The sequence below is a fragment of the Pipra filicauda genome, unplaced genomic scaffold (genome assembly GCF_003945595.2).
Source record: "Pipra filicauda isolate LSUMZ 115617 unplaced genomic scaffold, ASM394559v2 scaffold1340_size16803_pilon, whole genome shotgun sequence".
Classification (NCBI taxonomy): Eukaryota; Metazoa; Chordata; class Aves; order Passeriformes; family Pipridae; genus Pipra; species Pipra filicauda.
Genome location: NW_024103808.1, coordinates 1 through 16,784, shown reverse-complemented (window position 1 = coordinate 16,784; position 16,784 = coordinate 1). Strand labels below are relative to the sequence as shown.

General features: G+C 69.1%; 2 protein-coding genes across 2 annotated transcripts; both read right to left on the bottom strand.

Annotated features, from left to right (window-relative positions):
• Positions 1-4,852: 4,852 nt before the first annotated feature.
• Positions 4,853-12,749, bottom strand: LOC113988713 (mucin-19-like; the record flags this gene model as incomplete). The annotated part of the gene is made up of 5 exons (XM_039378307.1): positions 12,382-12,749; positions 8,493-12,333; positions 6,487-6,712; positions 5,146-6,246; positions 4,853-5,091 (listed from the first exon to the last, which is right to left on the bottom strand). Coding segments are annotated over exons 1-5 (5,675 nt in total), but the record flags the coding sequence as incomplete, so codon positions are not given.
• A 1,132-nt stretch (positions 12,750-13,881) lies between these two features.
• LOC113988712 (serine/arginine repetitive matrix protein 2) lies at positions 13,882-16,470 on the bottom strand (the record flags this gene model as incomplete). Its single annotated transcript, XM_039378306.1, has 6 exons — positions 13,882-14,230; positions 14,591-14,671; positions 14,755-14,805; positions 14,911-14,943; positions 15,219-15,269; positions 16,333-16,470. Coding segments are annotated over 6 exons (703 nt in total), but the record flags the coding sequence as incomplete, so codon positions are not given.
• Positions 16,471-16,784: the final 314 nt, after the last annotated feature.

Below are 16,784 nucleotides of genomic sequence, written 5' to 3'. Positions count from 1 at the left end.
ACCCCCCCTTTCCCCTCCCCCCCCCAGAGGAGGCGTTCGAGGGGCTCCGGATCGAGCCCTTTTCCAGCCCCCCGGAGCTGCCGGACGTGATGAAACCCCAGGACTCCACCGGGGCCGCCACAGACCCCCCCCTGCCCTAAAACCCCCCAAAACGACCCCCCCTGCCCTAAAACCCCCCAAAAACCAACCCCCCTGCCCTAAAACCCCCCCAAATGACCCCCCCTGCCCTAAAACCCCCCAAAATGACCCCCCTTGCCCTAAAAAACCCCCAAAAAACTGAGTCCCCCTTACCCTAAACCCCCCAAACAGACCCCCCCCCCCCTTAATAAAAACCCCCCAAAACTGCCCCCCCCGCCCTAAAACCCCCCCAAAATCGACCCCCTCCTGCCCTAAAACCCCAAAAACCAACCCCCACCTGCCCTAAAACCCCCAAAAATAACCCCCCTACCCTGAGACCCCCAAAACCCAACACCCCCCTTACCCTAAAAACCCCAAAAAATGACCCCCCCTGCCCTAAAACCCCCCAAAAACCGACCCCCCCCTACCCTGAGACCCCCAAAAACCGACCCCCCCCGCCCTAAAACCCCCCAAAATGACCCCCCCCGCCCTAAAACCCCCCCAACCAACCCCCCCCGCCCTGAGACCCCAAAAAATGACCCCCCCTGCCCTAAAACCCCCAAAAACTGACCCCCCCGCCCTAAAAACCCCCAAAATCGACCCCCTCCTGCCCTAAAACCCCAAAAAATGACCCCCCCTGCCCTGAGACCCCCTTTAGGGGAGGTTTGGGACCCCCTGGGAAGGGATTTTGGGGGGATTTTGGGGGTCACGTGACTCCTAACGGGAGATTTGGGGGGGGGTTGGGGGGTTTTGGGATCCTCGGGGGGGGGGGTTGGGGGTCACGTGACTCCTCAAGGGGGTTTTGAGATTTTGGGCCCCCCCCAGGGGTGGATTTTGGGGTTGAAAGGGGGGTTTTAGAGGGGGAGGAGATTTGGGGGGTCCCAGGAACTTTTTTGGGGGGGTCGTGGGACCCCCTGGGGGGAAATTCGGGGGTCCCAAGAGCTTTTTTTTGGGGGGGGGGAGGGGGGTGTCCTGTGACTCCTGGGGGGAGATTTGGGGTCTGAGGGGGGGTCTGGTCATGGCTTGGACATTTTTTGGGGGGGGTCCCACCCATGTTTTGGGGGTCCCACCCACTTTTTGGGGGGGAGGTCTCACATTTGGGGGGGTCAAAGCTGTTACAGGGGGGGTCACGTGTTTGTTTTTTGGGGGGCGGGGTCACGTGTGTCCTGAGCTCCCCCCTCCCCAAATAAACCCCTCCCCCATCTGCATCTGGGGGGCCCTGAGAGCGACTCCATGGTCTGGGGGGGGTCCCAAATTTGGGGGGGTTTGGGAGGTCCAGGGGGGGGGATTTTGGGAATCCCAGAATTTTGGGGGGTCCTGGGGGGAATTTTGGGGGTCCCAGAATTTTGGGGGGGTCCCAAAAATGTTTTTGGGGGTCCCCGGGGTTTTTTTTTTTTTTTGTGGCTCTTTGGTGACTCCTGAGCCCCGCCCCCAACCCCAAACCCCGCCCACTCCCGATGCTCCGCCCCAAATATTAAACCACACCCACCCCTGCTCGAATAAGCCCCGCCCCCCCACACAAACCACGCCCACTCCGTTTCCGGCCGTTTTAATGTAAAACAAAAAGGGGGGGAGGGGGAACAACATCCAAAAAAAGGGGGCGGGGCTTGGAGGAAAACGGGGCGGGGTCTGGTGAGGAAAGGGCGGGGCTTGAACAGCGGTGGGCGGGACCTGGAAATGAAAAGGGGGCGGGGTTTATGGAGAAGGGGGTGGAGGTTGTAAGAAGGGGCGGGGCTTGAAGAGGAAAAGGGGGCGGGGTTTTGCAGACGGGGCGGAGCTTCAAGGGGGCGGAGCTGCAAGAGAAGAGAGGGGTGAGGGGGCGGGGCGGCCCCCACAGCGCCCCCCAGCGGCCGGGAGGACCCACGGCGGCCCCTTTTGTTGGGGGGGGGAGGGGGAGGGTCCGGACCCACAGGGGGGGTTTTGGGGGGTGGGGGAGGGGTGGGGAGGGGTCTGACCCACGTGGGGGGTTTTTTTTCGACCCCCAATTTTTTCCGGGGGGGGGAAGGGCAGGGTCTGCCCCTCCCCCCACACCTACCGGCCGCCGGGGGGGCCCCGGGAGCGGCTCCGGAGGGTCCTTGGGAGGGTCCTGAGGGGGGGACACGGGGAGGGGGGAGGGTGACCCAGAGAGTGACCCCCAGAGGGACCCCCCAAACCCCCAGGAGCGATGGGACCCCCTGAGCAGCCCCACAGATCCCTCCTGGCCCCACAGATCCAGGCCCTGCCCCACAGCACAACTCACGGCCCCACAGATCCCTTTCCAGCCCCACAGATCCCTCCCCAGCCCCACAGATCCCTCCCCAGCCCCACAAATCCCTTTCCAGCCCCATAAACTCCCTCCCAGCCCCACATCCTATAACCAGCCCCACAAGATCCTTTTCCAGCCCCACAGATCCCTCCCAGCCCCCCCAATGCCTTTCCAGCCCCACAGATCCCTTTTCCAGCCCCACAGATCCTTTTCCAGCCCCACAGATCCCTCCAAACCCCATAAGCAGCCCCCCAAACCCAGGCCCTGCCCCACAGCACAGCTCACTCCCCACACCCCCCCTCCCAGCCCCATAAGCAGCCTCACATCCTATTTCCAGCCTCACTGACCCCCCTCCCAGCCCCACAGATCCCTTCCCGGCCCCATAACCAGCCCCACAAATCCCTGTCCTGCCCCACATCCTATTGCCAGCCCCACAGCACAGCTCACACCCCACACATCCCACCCCACAGATCCTCTCCCAGCCCCAATGACCCCCTCCCAGCCCCACATCCTATTTCCAGCCCCACAGCTCCTCTCCCAGCCCCATAACCAGCCCCACATCCTATTTGTGACCCCACAGCTTCCCCTCCAACCCCACTGACCCCCTTCCCACCCCACAAGCTCCCTCCCAGCCCCACAAGCTCCCTCCCAGCTCCACATCCTCATTTCCAGCCCCCCAAGTGGGGTCTCTGCCCCACAACCACCGACACCAGACTGGGAACGAACAAACAAAGGGGGAGAAAACCCCCCCCCAGGACCCCAAAACTCACCCCCTGGGCCCCACAGCTCTGACCCCCAAGTGGGGCTCAAGTCCCCCCACAGATGCTCCTGCAATGGGGCACAAATGAAACCCCCAAAACCCCGGCCTGGGCCCCACAGCCCCGCCCCACACGTGGGTCCAGGTGACCCCGAGGGCCCCACAGATCCACCCCCCTGGCGACCCCAAAGCTCTGCCCCCCAAGTGGCTCCAAGTCACCTCCTGGGACCCCCAAATCCGCCCCCCCAAGTGGGGGTCAACCCCCCCCTCTGGGCCCCCAAAATCCACCCCTAAAGTGGGTCCAGTGACACCGACTGTGCCCCCCAAGTGACACCGACTGTGCCCCCCAAGTGACACCGACTGTGCCCCCCAAGTAGCTCCCAATCCCCTCCCGGGCCCCACAAATCCTCCCCCCCCAAACATCAGGTGCTTTTCACCCCAAAATCCACCCCCCAGGGGGGTTCCAGTGGCCGCCTGGGACCCCAAATTCTGCCCCCCAAGTGGGCACAAAAAACCCCCCAAGTGGGGTCCGGTGACCCCAAGGGCCCCCCCCAAACTCTGCCCCACAACTGGGCACCTTCACCCCAAATTCCACCCCCAAACTGGGCCTTTTTCACCCCAAACTGGGTGTTTTTCACCCCCAATGGGGGGGGGTGACCCCCAACCCCCCCAGCGATGCTCACCCCACATCTGGACACATCTGGGCCCCTCTGGGCTCAGCTCCCCCCACGGCCCCACAGAGGCTCCTGCAATGGGGCAGAAATGAAGCCCCCGGACCCCCAAAAAGCTCCAAAACCCCCCCAAAACTGGGCCCAACCCCCCCCCTCAAACGGGGCACAAAAATCCCCCCAAAACCAGGCCCCAAAAAGGGTCAAACGGCCCCAAAAATCCACCCGGAAGTGGGTCCAGGAGACTCCCAGAGGGGGCACAAAAACCCCCCCAAAATCGCCCCCCAAGCAGGTCCAAGTCCCTTCATGTGCCCCCCCCCGACCCGCCCCCAAACTGGGCCTTTTCACCCCCAAAATCCACCCCAAACCCACGACATTTCGACCCCAAAACTGGGCATTTTCACCCCAGAATCCACCCCCAAGAACTGGAAATTTCACCCCCAAAACCCACCCCCAAAACTGGGAATTTGACCCCAAACTCCCCCCCCTCTCCCCCAAACTGGGCGTTTCCACCCCAAAACTGGACATTTTGAACCCCAAACTCCCCCAAAACTGGGCATTTTCACCCCCAAATCCACCCCCAAAACTGGGCATTTTCACCCCAAAATCCACCCCCAAAACTGGACATTTTCACCCCAAAATCCACCCCCGAATCTGGACATTTTCACCCCAAAATCCACCCCCAAAACTGGACATTTTTACCCCAAAACTGGACATTTTCACCCCAAACCCCAACATTTGCCCCCCACCCCCAAATCCCCTCCCTCCCTCCCCCCCCTTGGCCCCGCCCCCCGCTCTCACCTCAGCCAATCCCGTGCTGGGAAGAGGGGGGGGAGGAGCCGAAGCGTCGCCGCCAACGAGACTCCGCCTCCATCCTAAAAGGGGGGGGCGGGGCCTCCGCCCTAAACCACGCCCACACGCCCCGCCCCTTTTCAGGGGGCCGGGGACACCCAGTTGCCCCAAGTTACCCCTCCCCCGCTCCCAGTCCACGCCCCCTCCTGGGTCGTCCCCGCCCCCTCCCCCGCCCAGGCCGCGGTGGCCCCGCCCCCCGCCCCAGTCCCGTACTGGTTCCCAGTGGCCGCCGCGTACTGGGCGGGGTCGGCGGCCGCGGCGGCCGCCCCCGAGGCCGCGTACTGGGCGGCGCTGGCGGCGTACTGGGCAGCCGTGCTGGCGTACTGGGAGGCCTCCGAGCCCGCCCCCGCGTACTGGGAGCCGTCGCTGGAGCCGTACTGGGAGTACTGGGAGTACTGGGAGGCGAACTGGGCGTACTGCTGGTACTGGTACTGGGCCCCCGCCGCCGCCAGCTGGGAGGAGCTGGTGTTATACTGGGAGGAGGAGGAGGAGGAGGAGGAGGAGGCGGACGAGGCGCCGGTGCCGTACTGGGCGGCGCCGGTGCCGTACTGGGCCGCGCTGGTGCCGTACTGGGCCGCACTGGTGCCGTACTGGGAGGCGCTGGTGCAGTACTGGGCGGCGCCGGCGGCGTACTGGGAGGAGCCGAGGTTATACTGGGAGGAGCCCAGGCCGTACTGGGCCATCCTGGAGGCCATGGCGGGGGTCATGGCGAAAGGGGAGGGGCTCCGGGGGGCGGCCCCGCCCCCTCCCAGCGAGGCCCCGCCCCTGCCGTGGTAGCAGCACCCGCGGTGGCCGCAGGGGCTGATCCGATTGGCCGCCGCCGCCACCGAGGCCACGCCCATGCCCGCGTTGCCGTGGAAGCGGTGGAGGCAGGCCCCGCCCCCCAGGCGGGCCGAGCAGCCCAGCCCCGCCCCCAGGTTGCCGTGGAAACGGTGCAGGCAGGCCCCGCCCCCTCCCAGGCGGGGGAACGCCCCCCCGGCCACGCCCCCCCGCAGGAAAGGGCTGGGCGGGGTCCTGGGGCTCCACCCCCCTCCCCCAGTTCCTCCCCCCCGCGTGGGCGTGGCCAGGAAGGGCGTGGCCGCGCGCTGGAAGGAGGCGGAGCCGGGGCTGCGGGCGGCCAATAGGGGGAAGGGCCCGCCCCCCCGGCCGGCCACGCCCCCGCGGGCGGTGGCCAACGAGAGCAGAGAGCCCGGAGAGGGGCGGGCCGAGGGGCGCAGGCCACGCCCACCCGCGGAGGTGAGCGACAGGAGGGACCCCGGGGGGCGGGGCAAGGCCGTGACTCCGCCCACCAGGGTGGGCTTGGAGGGGGTGAGGGACAGCAGGGGCGTGGCCGAGGTGGGCGTGGCGGCGGCCGAGGCGGCGGTGGGCGTGGCCGAGGCCGTGGTGGGCGTGGCCGAGGTCGCGGTGGCGGCGGCAGCGGCGGGGGAGGGGGTCACCGAGGGGGTCCCGGGGGTCACCGTGGGGGTCACCGAAGGGGTCGCGCCGGGGGTCGCCGAGGGGGTCGCCGCCGCCGCGGTGGGCGTGGCCTCGGCGGGCGGGGCCGCGGCGGGGGCGGGCTCTGGGTACCGTGCGGGGCTCTCGGTGGCGGCGGCGGCCGCGGCCTCGTCCTCGTCCGAGGAGGAGGAGGAGGAGGAAGAGGAGGAGGAGGAGGAGGAAGAGGAGGAGGAGCTGGAGGAGGAGGAGGAAGAGGAGGAGCTGGAGGAGGAGGAGGAGGAGCTGGAGGAGGAGGAGGAGGACGAGGAGGAGGAGGAGGAGCTGGAGGAGGAGGAGGAGGAGGAGGAGCGGCGCCGTTTGCGCCGGGCGGCCCCGCGGCCCTCCCGGCCCTCCCCGGGCGTGGTCGGGGGCACCTCAGGGGTCGGGGGCACCTCAGGGGTCGGGGGCACCCCGGGGGTGGTCGGGGGGGGCCCCCCAGGGGTCGGGGGCACCGCGGCGGCGGCGGGGGCGGCCTCGGGGGGCGGTGGCCCCGCGGGGGGGACGGTGGTGGCCGTGCTGGTGGTCACGGTGGCCACGGTGGTCACGGTGCTCACGGTGGTCACGGTGGCCGCGGCGGCCGCGGCGGCGACGCTCGGGGACCTGCGGGGACACACAGGGGACGGGGTGGGTGACGGCCTTTGGGGGGGGGGACAGGGCTGGGGGACACCCCAGGGATGTGGGACCCTGATGGGGGGGCCCCTGGGGACAGGAGATGGATGTGGGGGACACCCCTGGGATGTGGGACAGGGGTGGGTGACACCCCAGGGATGTGGGACCCCGATGGGGGGACCCCTTGGGGACACAGGATGTAAGTAGGTGGCACCTTGGGGGACTCAGGAGAGGGGTTGGTGACACCCCAGGGACGTGGGACTCTGATGGGGGGACCCCTGGGGACACGGGATGTAAGGGGGTGACACCCCTGGGGACATGAGTAGGGGACCCTTGGGGACGTGGGACAGGAGTGGGTGACACCCTTGGGGACGTGGGACAGGGGTTGGTGACACCCTTGGGGACAGGGGTTGGTGACACCCCAGGGACGTGGGACCCTGATGGGGGGACCCTTGGGGACACGGGATGTAAGGGAGTGACACCCCTGGGGACATGAGGAGGGAACCTTTGGGGGACAGGGGACAGGAGTAGGGGACACCCCTGGGGACAGGGAACAAGGTGGGTGACACCCATGTGGACGTGGGACCCTGATGGGGGGACCCTTGGGGACATGGGACAGGAGAAGGTGACACCCTTGGGGACATGGGACAGGGGTGGGTGACACCCCAGGGATGTGGGACCCTGATGAGGGACCCCTTGGGGGACACGGGATGTAAGTGGGTGACACCCCTGGGGACACGAGTAGGGAACCTTTGGGGGACAGGGGACAGGAGTAGGGGACCCTTGGGGACGTGGGACCCCGATGGGTGACACCCCTGGGGACAGGGGTTGGTGACACCCCAGGGATGTGGGACCCCGATGGGGGGACCCCTGGGGACAGGGGACAGGGGTGGGTGACACCCCAGGGACGTGGGACCCTTGGGGACAGGGTGGGTGACACCCCTGGGGACACAGGACAGGGGTGGGTGACACCCCAGGGACGCGGGACCCCGTTGGGTGACACCCCTGGGGACACAGGAGGGGGGTGGGGGACACCCCAGGATGTGGGACCCCGATGGGTGACACCCCTGGGGACACAGGAGGGGGGTGGGGGACACCCCTGGGGACAGGGGGACCCCGATGGGTGACACCCCTGGGGACAGGGGACAGGGGACAGGGGTGGGTGACACCCCTGGGGACACAGGAGGGGGGTGGGGGACACCCCAGGGGACAGGGGGACCCCAGCCCTGGGACCCCTGGGGACACGGGACAGGGGTGGGCGGGGCCTTGGGGACATGAGGACCCCGCTAAAGGGACCCGTGGGGGCAGCAGAGGAGGGCGTGGTGGAGGGCGTGGCCATGGCCCAGGAGGGGCGGGGCCTATGCTGATGAGGGCGGGGCCAAGTGTGAAAGGGGGTGTGGCCTCATTCCCTGTGGGTGTGGCCTTGTTGAATGACGGGGCGTGGCCTGAGCCAATGTGGGCGTGGCCAAGCGCGGCAGGGGGCGTGCCCTACCCTGTGGGCGTGGCCACGTGTCCCTCAGTGCGGGCGGGGTCAAGGGGGGGTCTCACCCAATCAGGACCGACACGCAAAAGGGGGGCGTGGCCACATCTCATGGGCGGGGCTTCCTCCACAGCGGGTGGGGCCAGGTGGGTCTCACTCGGTGGGCGTGGCCTCACTCGGTGGGCGTGGCCTCACTCGGTGGGCGTGGCCTCGCTCGCCACGGGCGGGGCTGAAGGGGGTTAAGGGTGGGGGGATCAACCACTGAGGGCGGGGCTGGGGGCGGGGCCTTACCCGGTGGGCGGGGCCGGCGAGGGCGGGCCGGACTCGGAGGAGCTGGAACTGGAGTCGGAGTCGGAGTCGGACGAGGAGGACGAGGAAGAGGAGGAGGAGGAGGACGAGGACGACGAGGACGACGAGCTCTTGGGGGCCTCACTGGGAGCACTGGGAGCACTGGGAGCGCCCGTGGCCACGGCAACCGCGCCGGCGGCGCCGGCGACGCTCGGAGCACCGGGAACGGCAGCACTGGTGACACTGGGAGCACTGGGAACAGCAGCACTGGTGACACTGGGAGCACTGGGAACAGCAGCACTGGTGACACTGGGAGCACTGGTGACACTGGTCATGCTGGTCGCACTGGAGACACTGGGAACAGCAGCACTGGTGACACTGGGAGCACTGGGAACGGCAGCACTGGTGACACTGGTCATGCTGGTCGCACTGGTGACACTGGTCATGCTGGTCGCACTGGTGACGCTGGGAACAGCAGCACTGGTGACACTGGTCGCACTGGTGACACTGGGAGCTCCAGCACTGGTGGCACTGGTGGCACTGGTGGCACTGGAAGCTGCAGCACTGGTGACACTGGAACCTCCAACACTGGTGACACTGGTGACACTGGGAACAGCAGAACTGGAGACACTGGTGACACTGGAAGCTGCAGAACTGGCGAGACTGGTCGCACTGGGAGCAGCAGCACTGGTGACACTGGTGACACTGGTGACACTGGGAGCAGCAGCACTGGTGACACTGGTCATGCTGGTCGCACTGGTGACACTGGGAGCAGCAGCACTGGTGACACTGGTGACACTGGGAGCAGCAGCACTGGTGGCACTGGTCATGCTGGTCGCACTGGTGACACTGGGAGCTCCAGCACTGGCCATACTGGTGGCACTGGTGACACTGGGAACCGCAGGGCTGCTCGCACTGGTCGTACTGGTCGCACTGGGAACCGCAGGACTCGTCATACTGGTCGCACTGGTGACACTGGAAACTGCAGGGCTGGTCAGACTGGTGACACTGGGAACCGCAGGGCTCATACTGGTGGCACTGGTGACACTGGGAACCGCAGCACTGGTGACACTGGTGGCACTGGTGACACTGGGAACCGCAGGGCTCATCATACTGGTGGCACTGGTGACACTGGGAGCACTGGGGACACCGCTGACACCCCCAGAACTGGCCACACTGGTCACACTGGTCACACTGGTCATGCTGGTCACGTCGGTGGCCTGGGGCACGCTGGGAGCACTGGTGACACTGGTGGTGGCCTTGGAGAGAGCACTGGTCATACTGGGAGCACTGGTGGCCTTGGTGGCAATGACGCTGACGTTACTGGTGTCACTGGTGGCCCCGAGGGCACCCCCAGTGGCCGTGGTGGTGGCCATGGTGGCCATGGTGGTCATGGTGGTCATGGTGGTGGCCATGGTGGTGGCCATGGTGGCCATGGCGGTGCTCATGGTGGTGGCCATAGTGGTGGCCATGGTGGTCATGACGGTGGCCGTGGTGGTGGCCATGGTGCTGGCCATGGTGGTGGCCATAGTGGTGGCCGTGGTGTTGGCCGTGGCAGTGGCCATGACGGTGGCCCGCGGGGCGCCCATGGTGGCCATGGCGGTGGCCTTGGCGGTGGCGTCGGCGCTGGCGCGCAGGATGGCGGCGCCCAGGGGGGACACGCCCGCGGGGACAGCCCGGGGGACAAGGCCGGGCGTGGCACCCACGATGACGCTCGGGGTGGCCTTGGGGGCCACTGGGAGGGCACTGGGGGCTCCCACGGTGACACCGGGGGCTCCTGAGAGGACACTGGAGATCCTGGAGGTGACACTGGTGGCCCCTGTGGTGACACTGGTGGATCCCAGGGTGACACTGGTGGCCCCTGTGGTGACACTGGTGGCTCCTGAGAGGACACTGGTGGTCCCCGTGGTGACACTGGTGGCCCCTGTGGTGACACTGGTGGCCCCCGTGAGGACACTGGTGGCCTTGGGGGAGACACTGGTGGCACTGGTGGCACTGGTGACACCGGGGCTGACGGTGGCGGCCCCGGTGGCCTTGGGGGTGACACTGGTGACAACAGCGGCGGTGGCGGCTCCCACGGTGACCCCGCTGGCCTTGTTCTCCACACTGGTGACACTGGTGGCACTGGTGGCCTTGTTCTCCACGCTGGTGACACTGGTGGCACTGGTGGCACTGGTGGCCTTGTTCTCCGTGCCGGTGACACCCACAGCCGGACTGGTGACACTGGTGGCCCCTGTGACCTTGTTCTCCATACTGGTGACACTGGTGGCACTGGTGGCCTTGTTCTCCGTGCTGGTGGCACCCACAGCCACACTGGGGGCACTGGTGGCCCTGCTGTCCAAGTTGGTGGCCCCAGAGATGACACTGGTGGCCTTGGCATCCATGGTGGTGACACCGGTGGCCCTGCCGTCCATGGTGGTGACACTGGTGGCCCTGCCGTCCATGGTGGTGACACTGGTGGCCTTGGCATCCATGGTGGTGACACCGGTGGCCCTGCCGTCCATGGTGGTGACACCGGTGGCCTTGGAGGTGACCCCGCTGTCCGCGGGCGTGGCCTTAGCGCTGCCACCCAGAGCGGCCTTACTGTCCCCTGGGCCGGTGGCCTTGTTGTCCGGGCCGGTGGCCACGGTGACACCGGTGGCCTTCGGGGCGACACTGGTGGCCCCCACGGTGACGTTGGTGGCCCCCACGGTGCCACTGGTGGCCCCCACGGCGATGCTGGTGCCACTGGTGCCAGCGGTGACCCCGACCCCTCTGGTGGTCACCTTGTTGTCCATCAGGCTGCCGGCGACCCCCCCAGCCCTGGGGGCCACCCCGTAGCCCCCGGTGGCCCCCAGGGCCGCGCCCCCCTTGGCGTGGCCCAGCCGGGGCGGCGGCAGCAGCGGCGGCAGCGCCGAGGCGGCCACGGGGGACGAGGGCAGGCTGAGGCGGGCGGCGGGCAGCAGGGACCCCAGGGTGCCCCCCGGGCCCCGGGACAGAGCCCGGGGCAACCCCGGGGGCGGGGGGGGCGGGGTGGCCCTGGGGGACACCCGGGGGGCCATGGGGGGGACAGAGGAGGGTTGGGGGCCTTTGGGGGCCTCAGCGGGGGAGGGTCTGGGGGGCGGCACCGCTTTGGGCTCCGGGGAGGGTTTGGGGGGCGGGAGGAGGGGAGGGGGTTTGGGGTCCGCGGGGGATTTGGGGGGGACGGGGGGGGACGCGGGCACGGCCCTGGGGAGGGCGGGGGGGGGCACCTCCGCCTTGGGGCCGGGCGGGGACGGCGCCTTGGGGACGCCCTGGGGAGGGGACAGCAGGGCTTGGGGGTCACCAGCACCCAGTTTGGGGTCCCCAGCGCCCAGTTTGGGGTCCCCAGCGCCCAGTTTAAAATCCCCAGCGCCCAGTTTGGGGTCCCCAGCACCCACTTTGATGTCACCAGCGCCCAGTTTGGGGTCCCCAGCACCCAATTTAACATCCCCAGCACCCAATTTGGGGTCCCCAGCGCCCAATTTGGGGTCCCCAGCGCCCAGTTTGGCGTCTCCACCGCCCAGTTTGCTCTCGTTGGTTCCCAGTTTGCCCTCGCTGGCTCCCAGTTTGGTGCCGTTGACGCCCAGTTTGGCGTCGGTCGCTCCCAGTTTGGCGTCACCCTTGGCTGGGGGTGGCCCTGGGGACACTTTGGTGGCCCCGGGGGGCGACGCCGCCCCCGGTGATTTGGGGGTCGCCGGGGGGGTCAGGCCGGGGGTGGGGACAGTGGGGGGGACGTTTGGGGTCCCCCCCGGCCCCTCCGAGGCCGGTTTGGTGACACTGGGGGGGGTGACACTGGGGGGGGTGACACTGGGGGGGGGGACACCGCTGGGTTTGGTCACCCCGGTGGTCCCCGGTGACCCTTCGGGGGGGGGTTTGGAGACCCTTCCCCCGGGGGTCCCCGGTGACCCTTCTGGGGGGGGTTTGGAGACCCCGGGGGTCCCCAGTGTCCCCTCCTGGGTGGGTTTGGTGACCCCGGGGGTCCCCAGCGTCCCCTCCTGGGTGGGTTTGGAGACCCCGGGGGTCCCCGACGCCCCTTCCGGGGCGGGTTTGGTGCCCCCGGGGTCCCCCTCGGAGGCCGCGTGGGGGTCCCCGCCTCGGTGCCGGGCGGTGCCGGCTGCGGGGGGAGGGGCTGCTGTGCCCCTCCCCCGATGGGGACCCATTTGGGGGTGCCCGGGGTGCCCCCCCGGGGCGGGGGCGGCTGCGGCGCCGCCGGGTGCAGCTCGGCCAGGGGCGCCCACTTGGGCCGGGCGGGGAAGGGGCGTGGCCTCGGCGGGGGGTGTGGGCGTGGCTAATTTGGGGAGGAGGGGCGGCGGCGGGGGGGTGGGGGAGGAGGGGCGGCGGCGGGGGGGGTGGGTGAGAGAGCAACTGGCCCGGCGTGGGGATGGGCTGTCGCTGGCGCCGCGGCGCCGCCCGGGAGGGGAGCTGGAGCGGGGCCGCGCCCGTTTGTTGGGAGGGAGGGGCGAGGACAGGGAGCGGCTCCGGCGGGTCCCCCCGCGGCGACGGCGCCGCCGGTCCGGGGACGGGGACAGGGAGCGGGAGCGGCGGCGGGAGCGGGAGCGCCGGAGAGGAGACCGGGAACGCCGGAGAGGAGACCGGGAACGCCGGATCGGGGAGCGGGAGCGGCGTAAGGGGGAGCGGGAGCGGCGCCGGGAGCGGGAGCGGCGCCGGGAGCGGGAGCGGCGGATCGGGGAGCGGGAGCGGCGCAGGGCGGAGCGGGAGCGGCGGCGGGAGCGGGAGCGGCGGATCGGGGACCGGGAACGCCGGATGGGGGAGCGGGAACGCCGGATGGGGGAGCGGGAGCGGCGCCGGGAGCGGGAGCGGGATCGGGAGCGTCCCCAGCGGCGGGAGCGGCGGGAGCGGGAGCGGGAGCGGCGCCGGCGGGTGGTGGAGCGGGAGCGGGAGCGCGCCGAGGACGCCGACGTCGCCGTGGTGGCCGCGCCGGCGGCGCCGGCGGCCACGGGCAGGGGGGTGATGCCGGCGACGGGCCAGCGCAGGGGGGAGGCGGCGTTGGGGGTCCAGAGCGGGGTGCGGGAGCGGGAGCGGCGGCGCGGGCGGGAGCGGGAGCGCTGGCGGGGGCGGGAGCGGGGCCGGGAGCGGGAGCGGCGGCGGAGGAAGGAGCCGCGGGGGCGGCGCCGGGAGCGGGAGCGGGAGCGGGAGCGGGAGCGGGAGCGGCGGGAGGAGGCCCGGGGGGTCGCGGGGGCGCTCGGGGTGGTCTGGGGGCGTTTCAGGGGCGGGGGAGGGGGGGTGGGCGAGCGCTGGGGAGGGGGAGGGGAGGCGGCTTTGGGGGAGGGGGGGTGGGGGGCGGGGCTCCTCACGGGCGGGCGGGGACGGGCGGGACGGGCAACGGGCGCACCGGGCGGGCTCCTCAACGGGGGCGCGGCCGCACGGCGCCTCACGGGGGCGGGCGACGGGCGGGGGGGGGAGCGGGGCGCGGGCGGGGAGGACCGGGCGGGGGGTCACGGGCGGGGCGGGGGCGGGGGGGGCGGGGGCGGGCGCTCCGCTCCCCGCACGGGCGGGGCGGGCCTTCCGCGGCGGGGGTGGGGCCTAAATTCCAGCGGGCGGGGGGGCCCCGCGGGCGTGCGGCGCGGGGCGGGCGGGCGCCGCGGGGGGGCCGGATCCGCGGGGCGGCCGGCGGGGGGGCCGCGGCGGGGCGGGGGGGGGGGGGGGGCGACGCCCCCCAGGCCGGGTTGGGGGGAGGGGGCCGGCGACGGCGCGAGCGGCTCCGGCTGCGGCTGCTGCGGCTGCGAAAACCACAAAAACACCAAAAAACGGGGTCAGAGACGGGCGGGGGCGGCGGGGCGGGGTCTAAAGGGGAAGCCACGCCCCCTCCCCGAGGCCACGCCCCCTCCGGCGCTCACCTGCGTTGGGGGAGGGGCGGAGTTGTTGGCGGGGGAGGCCTCGGGCGGGGCCGGCGGCGGCTCCTCCTGGTCGTGGGCGCGGTGCTGGGGCGGGGTCGGCGCCGCGGGCGGGGCCGGGGCCGGGGGCGGGGCCGTGGCGCTGCGGGACCTGCGGGGGGGGGTTGGAGGGGCGTGGTGGGTGGGGGAGGGGTCTCGGGGGGGGTCGGAGGGGTGTGGTTGGGGGTGGGGGAGGGGGTGCTTTACCTGCTGCGGGAGGAGTTGGAGGAGGAGGAGGAGCCGGCGGGGGAGGAAGAACGTTCCGGCTTCTGCGATTGGCTGGTGGATCTGCGGAGGGGGGAGGGGCGGCAGAGTGAGAGGGGGAGGGGCCGTTTGGGGGGAGGGGTTTGGGGATGGGGGAGGGGCCTCACCTCTTGCGTTTCTTCTCCTTGGCCTTGTGCTTGGCCTTGGGGCTGGGGGAGCTGCCGTGACACCAGCGATGACGTCATCAGTGATGTCATCGCAGAGGCCACGCCCACCGGGCCACACCCACCACCCCCTCCAAGTCCTGCCCCTCCCCCACTCACCGGTGCTTTCGTTTCTTGGCCTCAGATTCGGACCTGGAGGGGGAGGGGGAGGGGGGGGGGAGAAAAAAAGGGGGCGGGGTCAGATTGGCCACACCCCCTTTATCTGTGTGGCTCCACCCCCTCACCTGCATGGCCACGCCCCCTCACCTATAACAGGTGCTGCTCACATTAGTCCCTCCCCTCTACCTTTACCAGAAGCTCCACCCCCTCAGCTGCGTCACAGGTTCTGGCCCCGCCCCCTCCCACCTGTGCCAGGTAAAAGCCCCTCCCCCCTCACCTGTGCCAGGTAAAAGCCCCTCCCCCCTCACCTGTGCTTCTTCTTCTTGCTCTTCTTCCTCTCCCCGGAGCGACTCGCGGACCTGGGGGGGGGAGGGGTTGGGAGACCCCCAGGACACCCCAAAATAACCCCCAGGACACCCCAAAATAACCCCCAAAATCCCCCCCAGGACACCCCAAAATCCCCCCCAGGACACCCCAAAATAACCCCAAAATAAAAACCCCCCCCCCCCAGGACACCCCAAAAATCCCCCCAATCCCCCACCAAAATCCCATCCCCCCCAAGACACCCCCAAAATCCTCCCAGGACACCCCAAAATAACCCCCAAAATCCCCCCCAGGACACCCCAAAATCCTCCCAATCCCACCCCAAAATCCCCCCCAAAATCCAGGACATCCCCGAAATCCCCCTCAGGGATCCCCCCCAAAACAACTCCATTCCCACCCCAAACTCCCCCCCAGGACACCCCAAAATCCCCCCAATCCCACCCCAAAATCCCCCCAAGACACCCCAAAATCCCCCCCAAAATCCCCCCTCAGGACACCCCAAAATCCCCCCAAGACACCCCAAAAATCCCCCTGAAACCACCAAGTCCCCCCAGGACCCAAAAACCCTCCAGGAAGCCCCTCAAAGCCCCTCCCCAGGACCCCCAAATCCCCCCCAAAACCCACCTCACACCCCCAAATCCCACCCGAACCCCCCCAAACCTCCCCTTAAATCACTCCCCGACCCCCCAAATTCACTCCCCCAGACCCCCCGACCCCCCCAGACCCCCAAAATCCCCCCCAAACCCCCCAATATCCCCCCCCAAATCCCCCAGGACCCCAACATCCCAGTTAATCCCCTTAAATCCCCAGACCCCCCAAATCCCCCCCCCTCACCGAACCAGGTGCTGTGTTTGTTCTCCCAGGTACAAGATGAGCCCCCCCAGAGCCCCCCAGACCCCCAAAATCCCCCCCAGACCCCCCAAATCCCACCAGTACCCCCAACCCGCCCTTAAATCCCCCCCAAGCCCCCCCAAATTCACTCCCCCAGAAACCCCCCAGAATCCCCCTAAAGACCCCAAATCCCCCCAAAATCCCCAATATCCCCCCCAAATTCCCCCCAGCCCCCCCCAAATCCCACCTGCCCCCCCCAAATCCCACCTGCCCCGATCCTTCTTCTTCTTCTTCTTCTTCTGCTTCGGGGAGGGCGAGCGCGAGCTCGACTCCTCGGGGGGGGCACTGGGGGGGAACGAGGGCAGGGGGGTGATTTGGGGGGGCCTGGGGAGCTTTGGGGGGTTCCTGGGGGATTTGGGGGTCTGAGGTGGGTTTTGGGGGCCCTGAGGGGGCTTTTGAGAGAGTTAATGTGGGATTTGGGGTCCTGGGGAGGAGCTTTGAGAGGTTTCCCATGGAGGATTTTGGGGTCCTGGGGGGGTTTTGGGTGATTCCGGTGAGTTCTGGGGGTGATTTTGGGGGTCCTGCCCCTCGGGGGGGGTCTGGGGGTACCTGGGGGGCTCCATGTGGGATTTGAGGGGGATTTTGGAGTCCTGAGGGGGATTTTGAGGGGCTTTATGGATGATTTGGGGGTCCTGGGGAGGAGCTTTGAGGATCCTCCT